This window comes from Erpetoichthys calabaricus, chromosome 12 (assembly GCF_900747795.2).
Source record: "Erpetoichthys calabaricus chromosome 12, fErpCal1.3, whole genome shotgun sequence".
NCBI classification, from domain to species: Eukaryota; Metazoa; Chordata; class Cladistia; order Polypteriformes; family Polypteridae; genus Erpetoichthys; species Erpetoichthys calabaricus.
In genome coordinates, this window is record NC_041405.2 from 102,255,990 (window position 1) to 102,276,565 (window position 20,576).

Sequence of the window (20,576 nt, forward strand, 5' to 3'; positions counted from 1 at the left end):
ATGAGGTCACTGATTACAACCACAAGATGTTATGTGAATGAATATGAATAATATGAATAATGTTGCATCCGTCCCACAATGTTTTCTGAAATGTACTATACAGGTCAAAAAATGAATAATTCCAAATCTATACTAATAAAAGGCAAAGCCCTCACTGACTGACTGACTCACTGACTGACTGACTCACTCATCACTAATTGTCCAACTTCCCGTGTAGGTGGAAGACTGAAATTTGGCAGGCTCATTCCTTTCAGCTTACTTACAAAAGTTAGGCAGGTTTCATTTCGAAATTCTACGCGTAATGGTCATAACTGGAACCTGTTTTTTGTCCATATACTCTAATGGAGGAGGCGGAGTCACATATCATGTCATCACGCCTCCTACGTAATCACGTGAACTAAAAACAAGGAAGAGATTTACAGCACGAGTCAAACGCGGGAACGAAGGTAAATGACGTTAATTTTTGAGTGTCTTTTAATACTGTGTAAGCATACATATTAACACATGTGCAATTAAACGTGTGCATTTACGGGGTGATTTCTCAGGCTTAAAAGCTCGCCTTTTATTAAAAAGGTAAATGCAAACTGTTTTCATTCTGAAGGGCACAAACCACGTTAGATTTCAGCCGTTAAACGCGCAAAAATGTCGGTACACCAGATAAATAAGCGCAACATATTATCAGTTGTATTGTATGCTTACAATACATATAGAAATGTGTTAATCGTTAACTAATATTATGGGATGGTGTTTTTCGACTCGCACCTTGATTTAAACGATTGCATTTCTTGGTGGGTTTGCGTAGCTTATTGTCAATATCTTTACACCTCTTTTTAAGACTTAATTTAAAAAGGTTTTATTTTCTTCTTAATTAAAATTTAAAAGCAATACTTCACCGCTGCGAAGCCCCTCTAGCGCTGACGTCCGAAGTTCGATTACCGTAAGCGAGTGCAGTGAGTGTGTACGCCTGATGAGCCAAGAATAAGGGGGAAAGACGTGTCGCGTACTCTTTGCATTATTTGACAGTAAACTATTTTCAACCATTCTATGATCTGCTTCTCACAACTGAAGGCACCGTGGCTGATGTTACCTGACTTGCTGGCCAACCATAAGCGTTACCTGGTAGGTAACCAGCCACTCACTGCACTCCCTTACGGGAATCGAACCTCGGACATCAGATGAGCCAAGAATAAGGGGGAAAGACGTGTCGCGTACTCTTTGCATTATTTGACAGTAAACTATTTTCAACCATTCTATGATCTGCTTCTCACAACTGAAGGCACCGTGGCTGATGTTACCTGACTTGCTGGCCAACCATAAGCGTTACCTGGTAGGTAACCAGCCACTCACTGCACTCCCTTACGGTAATCGAACCTCGGACGTCAGCGCTAGAGGCAAAGCCCCTAAAATTGCGCCACGGCGAGTGGTTCGTTTATTTGACAACATGTAGATCGGGGTAATTACATTCACGGCATTCGTAGTCTGATTCACAATCTGATTGTATGGGTGGTTACCTACCAGGTAACGCTTATAGTTGGCCAGCAAGTCAGCTCAAAGTGATCACTCGAGTGAAGGCAGCTTCACAAAAAAACAGATCCTTAACAAACTGTTATTAGTATATTTTCCCTCAATTTAAAAAGGTTCTCTTTTGTTCTTAATAAAAATTTAAAAGCGGTACTTCGCCGGTGCGAAGCGGGTGGATTTGAGCGACTGACGCATACAGACATATTCATGAGTGCAGGTACTTCAGAAAGAAAGCACTGTGTAAACCTAAAGTTTAAATTAAGTTCATAGACCTACAAAAGGTTGCCATTGATTTGAGGCAAGATTGCTTTTCTCCTGTTCAACTATACGTTGCATTCTCAAGAGTGTGCTTGCACGGCTTCGGATATAGGGATATATATATATATATATATATATATATATATATATATATATATATATATGTATATAGAGATATAGATAGATATATATATATATATATATATATATATATATATATATATATATATATATGTATGTATGTCTATATATATATATATATATATATATATATATATATATATATATATATATACTGTATATATATGTAAGCTTATAAGTACTGCCTTACTTCTCTTTAAGAAAGCAAGATGTAATGATACTTGATTTAAACAATTCCATGTCTTGCTGAGTTTGCATAGATTATTGTCAATATCTTTACACCTTTTTTTAAGACTTATTGACTGAAACGGGCTTTCACGAAAAAAGTTAGGGCTTTGCTACAGGATTTACCCTCCACAAGTTAAGCAAGTAAAAATAAAAGTATAGATTTCTGTTTTATTTAAACCTTTTAAGTTTGTATGCATAGCCCCATTTGGCTGTTTTAGTTTTTTTTTTCTTTCTTCAGTAATATTTAATCTCCTTAAAGAAAAAGAACATATGCATTTTACTTTTTTTGTATCTCTTTAGTAATATTTTAGTGTAAAAGGATAACCAGTATTTAAACCTTTTATGTTACTTTATAAAGTTATTTTACACAATGTTGAAAAATTAATAAGAAAGCTACATATTTTGGCAGCTGCTGCTTTAATTTTCAATGAAATGAAAAAAGCTCTCAAAGAGAAAATGTCAATGAAGAAGCAACAAGGAGAAACCCTCATTTATAAAGGTTTGCTGCAGATGACTTAACTGAAAATAAATTAATAGTTCCTATGTGTATAATACATATTTATCTATTTTACTTATGGCTTTATTCCAGCAACTTGCAACATCTGAGGTACAATTTGTTTCATTACTTTTGTTTTTTTGCAGCACAGGCAGGTGAACTGACTTCCTCAAGGTCACACAGTGGTGTCAGTACCAGGATTTGAACTGACAAGCTCCGGGTTTACTGAAATATTACTGAAGAAAGAAAAAAAACGAAAACGGGCAAATAGGGCTATGCATACAGATGTCCATCCATCCATTATCCAACCCGCTATATCCTAAATGCAGGAGCCAATCCCTGCCAACACAGGGCACAAGGCAGGAAACAAACCCCGGGCAAGGTGCCAGCCCACCGCCGGGCGCACACACCCACACACATCCACACACCAGGGACAATTTAGAATCGCCAATGCACCTAACCTGCATGTCTTTGGACTGTGGGAGGAAACCGGAGTACCCGGAGGAAACCCAGACAGACACGGGGAGAACATTCATACTCCACGCAGAGAAGCGAACCCGGGTCTCCTAACTGGCACCTTTCACTGCGCCACCATGCCGCCCGCATACAAACTTAAAAGGTTTAAATAAAACAGAAATATATACCTTTATTTTTACTTCCTTAACTTGTGGAGGGTGTATCCTGTAGCAAAGCCCTAAGTTTTTTCATGAAAACCCCTTTCAGTCAATAAGCCTTAAAAACAGGTGTAAAGCTAAACTTGCAGCACCGCTATTCAATTACACTTGCCTAACGCCTCTCCTAAGGGGACATACTGTGGGATCTGGGCATCAGTCAAAACACCAATCACAGGCCCGATTAGAAAGCGGGAAGCTGTGATTTGTCGTCTCCCTCCCATGTAACAATCACAGCCCGTGTTACAACGCACTATGTATGTATGTATGTATATATGAAGAGGATGGATGGATGTATATGTGTGTGTTTATGTATATGTGTATATGTATGTGTATATATATGTTGATATGTGTATATATGTATATATATGTTGATATGTGTATATATATGTATATGTAGATATATGTATATATGTATATGTATATATATGTTTACATAACCTCTTTAACACACTACTTCTCCGCTGCAAAGCGCGGGTATTTTGATATATATGTGAATGTATGTATGTATGTATGTATATATGTATGTCTATATTTATATATATATATATATATATATATATATATATTTGCATATGTGTATATATGTGTATATATATGTAGATATGTATATATTTATATGTATATATATGTACATATGTATATATATATGTAGATGTGTACATTTGTATATGTATATATATGTATATGTGGATGTGTATATGTATGTATATATATATGTATATGTAGATATGTGTATATGTAGATATGTATATATATGTATATGTATATATATGTTTACATAACCTCTTTAACACACTACTTCTCCGCTGCGAAGCGCGGGGATTTTGCTAGTATCATATATACCTATGTCTCTGTTTTTTTTTTTTGTCAGTGCGGCTTTCACATCATGGACCATAAGGTGCATACTAATTCAGCGTGAGCAAGAACACTCAATAAAATTGAAAAAAAAAAAAATCAAGTGACAGTGAGATACGAATAAAGCAGATTCACCAGCGTTTGTGTGTCAGCTTTTATTCATCCAGATCAGAGAATTGTCCAGTTCCATTGCTTCAAAACACCACTCACATTTACAGTTATTCCCAGTTTCAGATGAAAAGTAACAGCGTCAGATCCCTGGGTTGGAGGGCGGTAGCATGTATCGTGACCGTGACTGAGAGAATACAAATGAAAAAAAAAGGTAACTTTTACATGTACTATAAATGTACATCGGCTGTTACAGACACAAACCAAATGTGTGTGTTTATTGTATAATATTAACAATAAGAGCAGCTCACTACTGAAAACGGTAAATATAGGAGGCAGCCAGGATCGAACTGTGGACTCTTGATTACAAGTCAGCAAATCGTACTGCTACGCCACGGAAGCTGTTGTATCATCCTTGAACCTTTTGTGAAAGTGTTTATTTGATCTTTGGACTTCAGGCTTCACACATTATATAGATTATGCCTACTAAAATATAGAAAACGTTTCTGTTTTAACAATGTGTTTACACAGATTATTGTAGAAATGGAACACACATGAAGTGCATGTGTTCCAAATAACGATCTATTATTTCCACTCTAAAACTCCAGTACTTCACTCCCAGATAATCAAGGCATGAGCTGGGAGAACTTTGTGCATGTTCTGCAGCGGTGGGGGATGGAATAGCAGGTTGCTTGCTGCTTGTCCTTATCAGCACATTTACAAGACAAAAGACGATGACGGAGAGGTGCGAAGGGATTTAAGGTGGGCCGGATTTATGAGTTTTTTCGTAGGCGTTGGTAATTCTAGTGTTAAAACATTTGTGTCACATGCAACTCTTACCATTACATTTTGTGGTATGAATGGATAAAAATGTGAGAGAGCTACACATCCTGTAAAGACCTCGCCTGCAGAGTGCTGTTTTCTGGTCTAGTTGGTACATGGCTTCCTCCTTCATTGCATTAATCCTGTGTATGAAAATGTGCTATAGAAATAAATGTACATGGCTTATTGCCCCTTACTTGTAAACCACCTGCTTGGAAGACCCAGCACGGGTGTTTCTTTGACAATATAAAGTGTGCTGTACTCTATGCGTCTGTGTGTAAATATTGACCTTAGTTTTATTCAGTTCATTGTCACAGAGGTCAGAGTCAATTTAAACAGCATTTGGACTGGACAGGTTGCCAGTCCACCACAAGACACCGTCACAAATACAGCACAACAGCACTCACTCACATCACTTGGAAAAACAATGTACCCAGAAGCAAAAGGCATGAAGGCAAAGTGCAAACTTCACACAGCCATGGACTGGACAGAGGTGAGGCAGGAGCACATACTGCTGTGAGCAAAAGCCATCACTCTTAGAATTCTAAAAATGAGGAATCTGTATTAAATAATACGTAGTTTATACATTTTTACTATTTATTGTTGTCTTTGAACTTTCATTCATATCAAATGAGATGTACAGAAAAAAAGGTTAATTTTTAGGCACAGCTCGAAACATTATTTTTGGCTAGTTAAAGTTGAGAGCGTTATAATATGTATATTTTTAATTTTAAGAGAATATTCTATAATGGCTGGAGACCATTTTTTCTATTCATTTTTATTTATTTATATATTTGTTTGTATAGGTTACAATAGTACACCAGGGTCTTGTTTGTCATGCGATGCTGGCAGATTTCACTGAATGTCTTATAATTCTGAGATAAGACATCAGATTATTTCTGATTTTGCATTCTGTTTTAAAATAGTTTAAAAATACAATTTTTTTTGTTTTTATCATTGAGCTAGGAATTATGAAAGAGTAGAGACAATGCAATTGTTTAGTTTTATCCTTGCTCTGAAAATTAATATAAACATCTTCTTCTGTGGATGTGTTTTTAGCAATCTTGGCTAAATGTAAAAATTGCTGGAGCTCTTTTTATATTTTAGTCAAAGTGTGTGTTTTTTCCCTCAGAAAACTTTGCTTCTATAGTTAAACACACAATTAGACAAAGTCCTGTTATGTAATCAGATGCTGCGCAGGGGAGTTGCAGATGCAATGCTTATTTGTTTTGAACACTTCCTTTCGACACATTCTTTAGTTGCGGTATTGTTCAGTCCTGCTGGATTATTATGGTATGTTGTTTTGTACATGAGGTCTCATTTACTTTATAGCACATATACAATTACATGCAAGCTTTTACAGAGCTAAATTGCTTTTAAATATAAGAACCTGCATAGTCTTAGTTTTTTCACATTGTTTTTTGTTTAAAAATGTTATTTATGGATATGAGGCTCCACAGGAAATGTAAAGTTAAAGAAAATACTGAGCACAAAGTAACTGTGTAAATTGAAATTAAAATGCATTTGTGTAGAATTTCTGTAACTTATTCACCCAAATCACTTTTAACAATTCAAAGTGAAATAAAAATCCTAGTGTTATTTTTCTGTTTAATTTAAATTATTTCTAATATTATATTTGTTGAAAATTCACTTCTTCTACAACACTGTAAACTTAGATTGCATGCTGTTCATTCTTGTGAGGGTCACTATTACAGAATAAAGATCAAGTGCAGTCAGTTGAGTTGGTTAAGATTTCAGAACAGATTTACTGGCCTGTATTGTTATTCAGAATTAACTGTTAACTTTGCACAATCTTGCTAGGAACTTATTTTATGTGGATTTATTTTTAAGTACAAACATTTAGAGATGGTTTAATTCTGTTCAAGGATATGGGGGCTGGAGTCTGTCCTGCCAGCATTCTGTGTATCTCGTTCACTTTGACACAATTTCAGGAATTGCCAGACAATGAGTATTTGTAAATAACTCTTTAAGATGAATTTACTTGATTTTAAATTGCAAGAGCCAGGGTGTTAGATTGACAAAAGATGAAAAGATCTTATGTGTAACCCCAGTCTACTTTCTCCTGATCTGCTCCAACAATTGGCCCAACATTCGTGCTGAGAATTTGATGTCCTCCATCAAGAGTGAATCAGGCCCAATTATCTTCAGCAGAGTCAGAAGCATGCACTGGTTTTTAGGACCTGCGATCTGGTCAACAAGGATCATTGAAGATTATTGACTGCTTTGGACATCTTGGATTAGAGAGCACCAGGGCACTTCATTTCTGAAAACATTGAGACTATGGCAAAGGAGTGTCATCACAACCAGAATTAAGTTTTACTCATTGTTTACATGTTTGTTTTGTTGTAAGTGTATGCTGTATTTTATACTATTCAAGATACATTATGTGTTTGTGACTTTTCAGTGCTTCCTGTATCACTTACTAATTACATTAGTGGGCAAGGGGTAAGCTATCCTGTTGGCCTTTCAATATACAGTACATCAAAATCAATCAGAAAACAACATGAAGACTTACAGTAAGTCTCATTATCATTTATCATGACCAAATAGTAAAACACTCTACCATGTGGTTGCTGGTTCAGCCAACACCTCTGACTCACCATATGACTCTATGACTGCCACACAATGTAAACAATTGATATCCGGTATGATTCTGCACTTGTAAAAATCCTCGGGTTGATTCTCTCTAGAAAATGCGCTACATAAAATAAAGATGATTGATGATCTCCCTATATGGGGGTTTGGACTACCAACACTTCACTACTGAGCATACTACCATTTGTGCTAATGATGAGTTCACTTGTGCCATATGACCACACAGCACTTGTACCCAACTCGGTCCTAGGAGGAAGGGCCTTCTTTCTGTAATGGTTCAATATAGCTGTCAATGAACTGGAATCCCTCCTAGGGAGACTTTCTGGTGTATGGCTGTTTTGAGCATGGTAATCTGTTATGCATATGGTTTAAAAAGTGATGAGAGTTCTTATACTACAGTACAGTAAGTTCCCTACATACAAATGAGTTCCGTTCCGAGATTGTGTTCGCAAGTCCACTTTGTACATAAGTCCAGCAAAGTTAGACTAGGCACCCAACAAACACAATGCAACCCCTAACCCTCAACTCCTATAGAAATAATACAGCTGTTTGTACATAAGCAAAAGCTTTTAAAAGTTATTATTTATATTTTCTTACAGATTTTTGTATTTTAACAATAAACAACAGAAAGTTGATTTTCGTTTCCATTGTTTTCCGTCAGCTGATATTGCCATTTACGTTATCAGGTGGCCTACGTACACAGACCTACCCTACCTCTCATCAACTTCTATTGAAAACATAGTTGTATTCTACAGCACACAAGAACATGCTTTTAAAAGTTAAAGTTTATATTTTTTCTTATAGATTTCTAGTGCATTTTAACAACAAACAACTGGAAGTTATTTTTTATTCCCATTGTTTTCCATCAGCTGATCTCAGTACAGTAGACTCGCTTACTGCTAGCAAATGATCCTACATGATTGTCTTCAAATCCAGTTTCAGCCACCACACACAAAGTGAGCAATCGGATGGCAACATCACTCAACACGTACTGCCCATCACTTAATATTGATGCCCAGTAAGTGTTCACTGTGAAGATTCATGGAAGGTTTTGAAGTGAGGACAAGAAAAAAAAAGTCCTTCCAGCACGAAGTCCAATTTGACTGTATCAAAATAAAAGCTCTCATTAAGTGGGCAGTACTTCTGACTGGAAGAACATATCTGAAGATCATACATTAGAGTTGATTAAGACAAGTCAACAAGAACAAGCTGTTCATTAGATCCGACCGAAGGCCCCTATTGCACTTGCGCTCCACCACACTACAAGTTTTGTATGTAACGTTAATGTGGTTCTCTGAGTGAAGAAGAACTTACTCTTAATGTGGTTCCAGCTGTGTTCCTGTTTTCTTGTTAAACAAGCTTAATTCCAGACTTCTGGGCCTTGAAATAAAGTGTGTTAACTCAGCATAAACAGAGACACAGCCAAAGGCACAACCACGTGTAGAGGATGCACACTGATGACTAAGAATGTAAACAATAATAACATTGGTTTTGCTCTCTGCCTAGCACAAGACATGCTAACTAACTTATGCACTGCTGTGAAATTTGAAGTTACGCTATAATTTTTAATTATTTAAGTAATTTTTTAATTACTGTATTGGGCATGTACGATCGCAACTTTGAAAGTTTGTAACTTGAAGGTTTATATGAAGTGGACTTACTGTATGTAGATGATAAACTGCCAAATAATAGCACATAAGTGCTCCAGGTCAATAATTACAGTACATTAGAACTATGGATGGAAACTACTGTATGGTGTCTTGTGCAAATAAACCTGATAAAATTCTGACCTTAAGTGGAGTAATATGGAAAGACCAAGAAATGAATACAAAGAAAACCAAAAATCAGGGTGGAGTTTGTTGCCTCAAACGATTAGCAATCTGGCATCAGAATGGAATCCCCAAACACATTTGTCCTTATTTAACCTTTAGTCAAAAACCGTAAATACTATTACCTCTTGAAAAAAAAAAAAAAAACATTACATAAACCAAAATTTGCAGTTAAATACTGTAAATTTGGCAGAAATTAAAGTCCTGAAAACAAAAGCTAAAGACTGTAAACATGATTTGTTTTGAAGGTATCAACAAACTTACATGGCATGGAAATCCATACCACTGACGTTTATACCTTCAGTATGTCCCAATGACCTCACACATCACAAAATCACCTATTATACCATAGCTAAAGATGGAAGATTACTCCAAGTCCTGAAAATGATGGAGCCTGTGGAAAACAACACTTTGGAGTAGAAACAAAGCAAAATAAATACGAACATATTTAAATTCAGCACATTCCCAAATCCCTAGATACTTAGAAAAGATGCAAACGATTTAAGATTTACTCTGAAATAAAATAATAATCTTTCAATGTCATTACAGATAATCCCATTTTTATATTATGGGTTAAGGGCAGCACGATAGCACATTGAACAGCTCTACTTGTTTAGGTCATTTTGACGAGAGAATGATTTCTTCACATGCATGCATATATTTTCACCATACTTATCATATAATCAATCAATAAGCAAACAATTAGACTGTCAGAATTCGATATGGCCCAGTGTGAGAAAATATGGATGTGTGCAAAAGTGTGTTTCCAGGTAATACTGCAAATTTCTCTTGACTTGAAGGCTTGAACTAACATATTGTATACAGTACTGGGAAAAGAGCGGGCAGGAAATGGATGAATAATAGACTGGTATTGATGATTGTTCAAATGTTTTATTTCTGGTTCATGCTCATTTTACAAGCTTGAACAAAAGGAATTATATTGGCTCATGTGACCATACATTTGACTTGTCATTTTTTGGTGCAGTGCTTCATAAAATTAATCCACTAGACATACAATAAGACAGCTGGGTTTAAAATGTAATTTCACTTTTATTTTACTTCTGTTTTGGGCATTTCTCTGTGTATAGTGCAGAAGTAGGCAACATATGGCTAATTGGATCCGATTGCATTAGTGTTAAATGATTAAATGAACAAAGCCTAGCAATACAATGACAGTATTTTAGCTGTAGCCGATCCCACCTGTTATTAGTTTCTTTCATATTAGGTTTTTTCCATTTTCAATTTACTATATAAATGTTTATGCTATACAAGAGTAAATCAAAGCCGGCTAAACGTGCGTATTAATTATGCATAAGAAAACACACTTCAGTACGTCCCAAATAAACAATCTCTTGCCATGATTTTGACAGATAATACAAATATAGAATATGCCAAAAAGTTTTTTTCTTTATGAATGGAGTATTCAATTAAGTCGGTCTTCACTGGGAGGCTTCATAGCAATTAAGAATATCACAAAGCAAGAGAATTAAATAATTCAGTATTGCAGAATTATTCTGCATGAATAATAAATGAAATTAAGTTAAAGCCAGATTTGAGTGAAGGTAAGTAAGAAGAAGCAACATAATTTTTAACATTTACAGAAAATGTCAGCTTCCATTTTTGAATTTTTTAAGGTCAAGTTGACATAATTGCATTGTGATGAACATTGCTGTCTCTCGGCTCCAGAGTCTCAGGTTTTAATTCAACATGGTCATTTTATGTAGTCTGCATGTCCACATGGGGTTTTCCTCCAAGTTTCATCTTAAAGACATACATGTTAGGTTAAGTGGTAACTCTAAATTGTTACAGTGTCGGTGAGTGTTTGGTGTGTGCATGATTATATTCTACAAATAATGTTACCTAACTGGTTCTTAGTTTGCTGCCAGGATAGCTTTTGCCTCTTGGAATTACGAATTGAAAATTCAAGAGGAATTTAGCTATACAGTACCTAATAAATAGCCTAATTTTCAAACATGGAGATGAATTTGTGTAGAGTTCATTGCTCAGTAATGTGGTTTTTTTTTGGCATTGTGGTTCTTTTAACCTGAGCTGAAACCAAATCACAAACCTTTTAACAAACTGTCTGGTACCATTTATTCCTCCTTTGGGGTGCGTTCTCCACAGTAGTCTTGTTTCCCAGCATCAGGAGATACTGAATCCTGATTACGTGGCACCCGTTTCCTCAGTTCAGAAGGATGGGGAGCTGTAAGACCTGTTCATTTGCCCATGCAACTCAAAGTTGTTCAAGAGCAAGATGCCAAATGCCACTATTTCACCTTCCTCAAACAGGGATGTCAACTAGAAAGCTATTTTATGATGTAATTACTCAGCCCATTCAAGACTTTGCTATTATTTTGAAAGTTGGAAGTTGGCTTCTTTATATTATGTATTTCACAGCTCAAGTCTAAAATAGCATCAACTAATTTACCCTCATTTATGTTTCCAAAGCTTCAAAGCAAAGTCTTTCTAAATCTTTGTATGTAAATGTACAGATGATGGATGGATTGTGTGTTTACAAGGCATAATGCAGGACCAGTGCTAGCTTTGTAACATTCAAATGATTAGAGAAAGATTCAAATATATACTGCCACCCACTCTGTCCGTTTTTTGGGGTATTTGAGTTGAAGGCACAGGGCCTGTTTTATTAAAAAGGACAGAATGTCCTCTTTTTGAATAAATGTGTAGCTGCTTTTCTCTACTTACTGCTATGCATATGGAAACTTAATGATGAAAAGTACTGTACGTCATCAATCTTTATTTTGCTGTTGGCTTTCATTTACATCCCATTGCTTTTCCAGTGGTATAAGCACTGTTTTGGTTTAATGCCACTAATCTGACAATGCTTAGTTAATCTTTATTTGCACACTTTCAAGATACTGTTTTCAAAGGAATGTTTTAAATGGTTATATGTAAACACAAAGTGTCATGCATTCATTCTTTTTCTAAATTGCTCAGAGCTATGCACAGTTTTGAAGGAGAGGACTCCATCTCAAAGGACATCTAGATCAACCACTTTATCCCAAGGGTCACACCAACATAGCCACACACTCACTGTTAGTCGCTAGTGTAGTTTATGGATGCTCTGCTGCATTAGAACTGGAACAACTTGCCTTTGGTGAAATAAACCCTAATTTCCATCAATTAATTCTGAAGCAGAATATTAGGTCAGTTGTCAATGAGCTGAAGCTAAGTTGCAACTTTATAATGTTACAAGGTAATGATCCAAACACAAAAACATATGCAAATAAATTTAAAGGCAATGGGATGCCTCCAGGAGACTGGGTTTAAGTCTCAACTCTGCCACTGTCTATAAGAGGTTTGCATGTTATGGGGGTTTATCACCAGATACTTCATTTTTTCTCCCACATACGCCAGTCATTTTTGTTTAGTGGTGACAGTGTGGATGACGTGTGCACATACCGTACATTACATACAGTATTTTCCATCCATAATTCTCTTGCACATATTGTTGTCAAATGAACTCAGCCCTAATTGGTTTAAGTATATTTAAAAACATATGAACCTGAAATCTTCAGAAAGTCCAGACCTAAACACCTTTGAGAGGCTGTGGCATGATCCAAAACAAGTGTTTTGTAAGACCAGGCAACAGCTGTAACAAATATGTTTCTTTTGTTGTTATTACAGGTTTTACATCCTTCCAGTGTACAGAAGAAATTAACAAAGTTAATAGGATGGTGGGTTATATAGCATGATATGTTGAGTACAAATCAAAGGAGGTTATGACTAGCTATACTGTACTTGTAAGGCCTCATCTAGAGTACTGTGCACAGTTTTTGTCTCCATATTAGAAAAATGACATAGCAGCACTAGAGAAACTACACAGGTGGCATATCCAGTTAGGATGTCGATTCGTTTTTGTATGGGGTGTTACTTTCTAACAAATTAATATATTTTGTATTTAGTTTTTAGTTTTTATCCTAGATTTGACATCACGTATAAATATATGGTATGCTGTAGAAATTCTGACTGGATCAAATACCTTTTTGTTGCTCCCTTATTAACTAAGGAATTTAATTAAATGCCAGAATGAATTACTGATTAAGAAACTGACTGGAATTAAAAACTTGAGACCATAGGAGGTCCCTAAATTGATCCTGAGAATCCATCCATCCATCCATTATCCAACCCGCTATATCCTAACTACAGGGTCACTGGGGTCTGCTGGAGCCAAACCCAGCCAACACAGGGCGCAAGGCAGGAAACATACCCCAGGCAGGGCACCAGCCCACCGCAGGATCTTGAGAATCTTATTATTTATTGAGAATCGATCGTTTTCTTGAATGAATTTTCAGAATTAATGTTTTATGAAATACATTTTATCAGTAATGATAATTTCTGTGGTATGCAGTGCATACAAATAAGTATGTACAGGATTTTTAGCCCATCTCATACAGTATTTTATTCTGTTATTTTTTTCTTACTTTGACTTGTAAGGCAGAAATCTTTTAAAAAGTGTTTCATCGCTGACCTATCAGCGCTAATTGCGCAAATGCTGTGGTTGTCATAGCTATAGACATTTTTGTGATAATTATTTGATTCCAAATGAAGCACGTTTACTTTTTGATTTTCTTGACAGCAGTATAATTTAAAAATAAGAAAGTACCTTGACAAATAATGAGCCTATAACCCTTCTCACTTCTGAAGAGTAAGATTTTTAGTTTTACTACTTGAATATCAATTATATTTGATGATAGACTGAACAAGGAAGCCAGTCTTTATTTAAAGCAGATAACATATACTGTATGATGCTTGGCCACTCAAATATATCAAAAAGGGATGCAGGCTTTAATAAAAAATTAAAACCTGACCTGCCATCTCCACAGGGCTAAACTCATTGTGTAGGCCTTACCAATGACAGCCTAGCCCCAAACTCAAAATGATAGCCTTTATATTTATAGAGCTATTTTTACTTAAAGTTTTCTTAAATGGATTTGAACAAGAAAGGCAAGGTATGAACAAAAAGAAGCAAAATAGGCTTTGCCTTAAGGGCAAAAACCTAAAACCAAACAAATCCAGTTAATTACCAGCCAGAAACAATACCTTTAAATGAATGCAATGGTCAAAGAAAGGAAATCCAAATATCAAAACGAATCACAAACCAAAGAACAGGAATCAAAAACGCAATGTTGAAGCTGTGGTGGGAACATCACATCTTCTCCATTTATTTAGCTGGGGTCAGTCCCTTCCAGCTGCATCATAAGGTGGCCCCATTTCCATAGGCTCCACATAAAGATGACAGGGCAGAAAATAAAGAAAACTAATACATACTACATACATTAACATAATACAAAATAATTAATAAACTGTACAATCTTGTATATAAATGTCTGTGTGTGGAATTGAGAGTGTCTGTCTGGCCCGGAAGTGAGAGGTGGAGTCGGGCTAAGGGCTGCACCTCCGAGGATACGCAAGTGAGGCCAGCACGTCGGCAAAACGAAACCTCTGGAGAAAGAGTCACTCGCTTAGCCGCTAATACAGAAGCGAGGCGAGCACATCGGCAAAACGAAACCCCGGCTTTTTACAGCACGGGCTTACACAGATAGTATTACATAACACATAAAAAGAAGAGAACCAAAGACAGAACTGATGCAATATACAAAATAGTATTTTAAAAATAACTAAAAGATTAAATAAATATAAATACATTTGATCCAGGGAAGCAACCCTTTAACACATAAATTAGTTAAAAAATTAAGCTGCTCATGTAAATGCTTCAGCTTCATTGAATGATGGATACCTCAATAGTAACATACTGTACATAATGTGTATTTGGACAGAGGAGACTATTAACAAATTGCCCACAGGGTTCAAAGTCTTAAGTAAAGCTGTTAAGGGATATGTGCAAGGACTGATATTTTTTTCTTCATTGTGTGGCGGAGCTTAATCATTCAGTTTGTAGCATATTCTGACTCATAGCTCCAGCATTCCAGGTAATTTTATATACAGTGCCCATAAAAAGTATTTACCCCCTTAGAAGTATTTGCATTTTATTGTTATACAACATTGAGTCACAGTGGATTTAATTTGGCTTTTTTGACAATGAGCCACAGAAAAAGGCTCTTTAATGGCAAAGTGAAAAAGATTTCTGCAAAGTAGTCTAAATTAATTACAAATTTTAAATATAAAATAATTCATCATATAGGTATTCGCCTCCTTTAATATGACACACTTAAACCATCACTGATGCACCCAGTTGGTTTTAAAAGTCCCATCATTAGATTAATGGAGGTCACCTATTTGTAGTCAAGGGTTTTCAATTGATTGTAGCTTAAATGCACCCTATCTTGGGGGTCCGTGTTATGGCGAGTTTGAATCATGGCCTAACCTACACAATAAAGACAAAAGAATGCTCAAAGCAACTTGGTGAAAAGGTGATTAAAAAGGACAGATACATGGGGATGGAGACAAGAAAATGTCCAGGTCACTGAATATGCCTTGGAGTCAGGAAAATCAATCATCAAGAAATGGAAAGAGTATGGCACAGCTGTAAGTTTGCCTAGATCATGCCATCTACAAAGCTGAGTAATCTTGTCAGAAATAGACTAGTAAGGGAGCCCATTAAGAGACCCATGGGAACTCTGAAGGAGTTGCAAGCTAAAGTGAATGAGACTGGAGACACATGCATACATGGACTGTTGCCCGAATGCTTCACCAGCTTTTGTGAGAATGGCAAAGAGAGAGCCATGTTAAAAAACACAACAACAGTGTTTATTTCTACAGTACACTCAGCTAGAGTTTGCCAGAAAGCACATAGGAGAATCAAGTCAGCTGGAAGCAGTGTCGATGGTCTGACGAGACCAAAATTAAGCTTTTTGGCCATGAAACTAAATGCCATGTTTGGTTTAAACAAACCACTGCACATTAACAAAAACACAAGTCCCAGCAATGAAGCACAGTGGAGACAGCACCATGCTGTGGAGAAGCTTCTCTGCAGCACAATCTGCAAGGCTTGTGGAGCTAGAAGGTGAAATTAATGCAGCCATGAAAATTCTGGAAGAAAATCTCAAGCAATCTACAAAAAAACCTGCATCTTGGGAAAAGATTTATTTTCTATCAAGACAACAACCCCAAGCATAAAGGTAAAACTACACTGGAATGGCTGGAAAACAACAATGTTAATGTCCCGGAGTGGCTGAATCGGAGTCCCAATTGAGAATCTGTGACTGGACTTGAAAGTGTCTGATGGTGAAAGACAGAAGCACACAGTGACCCCAGGTTGCATCAATAATGATGTTGTGTCCAAAAGCCACAGAAGATGTTTTAGCAAACTAAATATGAATTCTGTTCAAGGTGCATTGACTGGAATTCACTTTCTTGTGTTCTTTCTCACAAATTCAGAAAATAAAACAAGAGGCGATGCATTTTTTAGAGTACTAGTAGAAAAAATGTAAACTGTTAAAAGGTTTTAATAAAGTGTGTTTCAAGCAATGAACCATCAAGGTATTGCTATTTTAAAATAAAATATCTGGTGCCAGTTTAAGTTTGATATTGTGGTGTGAAATATTCATTCATGTTCCAAACCTTCCTTTTCTAATACAGTGTCACCAAGGAGCAGAGCCTCCCTACAGCAATAGATGCAGTGGTGTGAAATAGTGATAAGTGAAATGATGGCATTCTCATCATATTTTCTAAAGCAGTGCTTTTATGAAAGATGATAAGTGGGTGCTTTTTCTTTGTTAGTATTTATAAGTAATAAATATAAACATTTGAGTTTTTTGAACAGTGAAATGCTTTATGTTTAGAATTTTATGAGATATCAAATAATTGTAGTCTGTCATTTTGTATTCTTTCTACAGAAAGTGTGAGAAATATGGCTGTGGACTCCAGCTCAATGGGAATGCCAATGTCTGATCCAGCTGCTTGGGCAACTGCAATGAACAACCTAGGGATGGCACCCATAGGCATGACTGGACAGCCTCTTATTTCTGGTAAGCCTGCATTGTTTACTGATTATGATAGATAATACGTAGTTCCTATTTTAAGGCAGAAACTGGTTGAGACATTTGGTTGTATTACCCAAATGATCATCAGAGATGTACTCTTTTATAATATGAAAAGTCTTGCTCTTTATTCATCCACCGTTTGGAATGGACAAATCTTATAGCTTTGAAGCCAAGCACTAAAGTTACTGCTTGAATATAAAGCTACCAATCTGTTATTACTTTCTGTAAAGTATAAATTAAGTCACTGGATTCTTGTTTTGAAGGTTTTGTGCCTTAAATATTTAAAAGTAACCAATTATACACTGCAATACAATAGAAGATGTAAATAGTGTAATTCCAGTATATTAGTATAATGTCGACATGTTGTGACTGAAATGCTGTGCTTCAGCAGTCCAAACAGATTCTCCAATGTTTTCTGCTTCAGCCGTGGGACATTTTAATGGACATTTCTCTTTGCAGCAGGTTAAGAAGCCAGTTGCCTAAAGAAAACACAGCTCACATAGATATTGCTTCTTCAGTTATCAGGACAGGGATTCTTTATCTTGATTTTAACTGTCTCAGTGAAGAGGCTCTGCTGTAGTTAATAGAGTAGGCACTCTTTCTTTGTCTTATAAAAATGTTGTAGCCTGGAGTATCTTTTCAGGCTTATTTCCCTTTTTTCTGATGGACACAATTGAGCTAAACTTTCATCCTTATCTCCTTTCTTTATACACTTCATGTACGGTCATGTGGTTGGAGCCATTTTTGTCTTCTTTTTGCTGGCAACTTTAAAGGATGGGTTGGAATCTTTTATGTTCCAGTGCCCTTCTGAGGTATGTCTATTTCAGGAACTTCTGGTTATCCCTGAAGGACACTAGAACATACTTTGGAGGTGTACTATAATTATTTTAATATTTTCATTTAGTAGTAAATATGATTTGCTAATTGTATCACAAAAATACAATATATCTGGGAATTAAAATTCTGATTATAAAGAGGGTAGAATCTGGAGAAAAGAAGTGCCGTGTAATAGAATTATTGGGTATAGTGTCTGTCCTTGAAAGAACCTGGTGCAGATTGTGGAAGAGGGAAGGTGTATTGAGCGCACAAGCAGGAGACACATCTACTCTGCTAAAACCCATTGACCTGGGCGCTTGGTGACTGGAGCATCTCCTTAAGGATGCTGGTTTGAATTGGCAAATGGAGTTAAAAAATTTGAGTGGTATGGTGTTGTCTCTGGTCCCAGGTGGGATGAGATGCACAGCTGGTAGTGTGAATGTACAGAAAAAGAATGAGGTAGATGAGCAAATGAGAGCATGTGGATCCACAATAAGGAGCTATGGAAAATCAGGGTGCTGGCAGCGGCAGTGCAGGTCAGCCGAGGAAGGAGATGGAAGGTTCTACTACTGAATAAGCAGTGCTCCTTTACCACTCTACCATACCTCCAGTAGCAAAGCTTCTTCTAATGCACTAAAGTCCCAGAGTGCATCTGTTTCATTATTATAATCTGCATGTAGCCTTACAATGCTATCATTTTCCTGAGTAACAATCTGACAATCTTTAGGCCATTAAAATAAAAATATTAAAGAGAACAAAATTTCAGTGTAGGGTTTATTCAATTGGTCAAGGACCTGTAGAAGAGTCACTAACTGATGCGCTGTGCAAGAAAGGACAAAGCCGGTTATACTTCCTTAGAAGGCTGGCTTCCTTCAACATCTGCAATAAGATGCTGCAGATGTTCTATCAAACAGTTGTGGCGAGCGCCCTCTTCTACGCAGTGGTGTGCTGGGGAGGTAGCATTAAGAGGAAAGACGCCTCACGCCTGGACAAACTGGTGAGGAAGGCAGGCTCTATTGTTGGCATGGAGCTGGACAGTTTAACATCTGTTGCAGAGCGAAGGGCGCTCAGAAGGCTCCTATCAATTATGGAGAATCCACTGCATCCACTTAATAGTATCATCTCCAGACAGAAGAGCAGCTTCAGCGACAGACTGCTGTCACTGTCCTGCTCCACAGACAGATTGAGGAGATCGTTCCTCCCCCAAACTATGCGACTCTTTAATTCCACCAGGGGGGTAAACGTTAATATTTAACATTATACATAGTTATTGTCTGTTTTTTTCACCTGTATTATTATCATTCTTTAATTTAATATTATTTATTGTATCAGTATGCTGCTGCTGAAGAATGTGAATTTCCCATTGGGATTAATAAAGTATCTATCTATCTATCTATCTATCTATCTATCTATCTATCTATCTATCTATCTATCTATCTATCTATCTATCTATCTATCTATCTATCTATCTATCTATCTATCTAAATCACTTAAGAAAACTCTGGGCAGTAAGTGTTCATTTGTATTTATTTCACTGCTATGTAGTGCTTTCAGCAGCAAATACACATTGTTAATGTAAAATGTAACACGGATTTCTTGTGTTTTTCTAAAAACTTTACCTTTTGAGATGTCTAGAACAACACAGACTCACTTTAAGGCACTCCAGCCACTTGCTGTATTTGTAACGCGCATCCTGATTCCAGTTATTGAGGTATTAGTCAGCCTAAACTGGTGGGTTAGTGGTACATTTTAATAGACACAAGGGTATAATAATGGTTGCTAACCACAAATATGAGGAGGCCTAGAGGAGAGGTTTGGAAAAGGTTAAGCTAACATACTTTGACAGATATAAAATCATAGTTTTGTGTCAACCAGTCTACAGACAGAAAGCAATTCCACACCAAATCAGATTTTTAAAAAGTATTTTACAAACTGTCCTAAAGAAATGTGATGAAACTCAGCGAGCTAAAGACAGCAAACACAGTGGAGGGTCCAAAAAGCTGTCTGTAACCATGAGGTTAGGATGAACAATAATTAAAGGTCACTTCTGTAAGAGGCAGAAGGGAATCCAGTGAAGTGCTTCTTCGGCATCTGGCCATGTCATCTGGCACCAAAGTATACACTTCAACCTGATGGAGAAGTCTTAAAAGAAATCATCTTTTTGGGCACTATCTTTCTGCAGCTAACAAATGATCTTTGCAAGAAAGAAACAAACAGAAGAGATTGTGGTACATGAAAGACCAGAAAG

At 36.5% G+C, this 20,576-nt stretch overlaps 1 protein-coding gene across 1 annotated transcript in view; it reads left to right on the forward strand.

The window, feature by feature from the left end:
- enox2 (ecto-NOX disulfide-thiol exchanger 2) overlaps positions 1-20,576 on the forward strand; it is a 587,323-nt gene that overhangs the window by 313,055 nt on the left and 253,692 nt on the right. Inside the window, exon 3 of the mRNA XM_051935340.1 lies at positions 17,366-17,497. Within this exon, the coding sequence (XP_051791300.1) occupies positions 17,366-17,497 (132 nt within the window). The remainder of the gene's footprint in view (positions 1-17,365; positions 17,498-20,576) is intronic.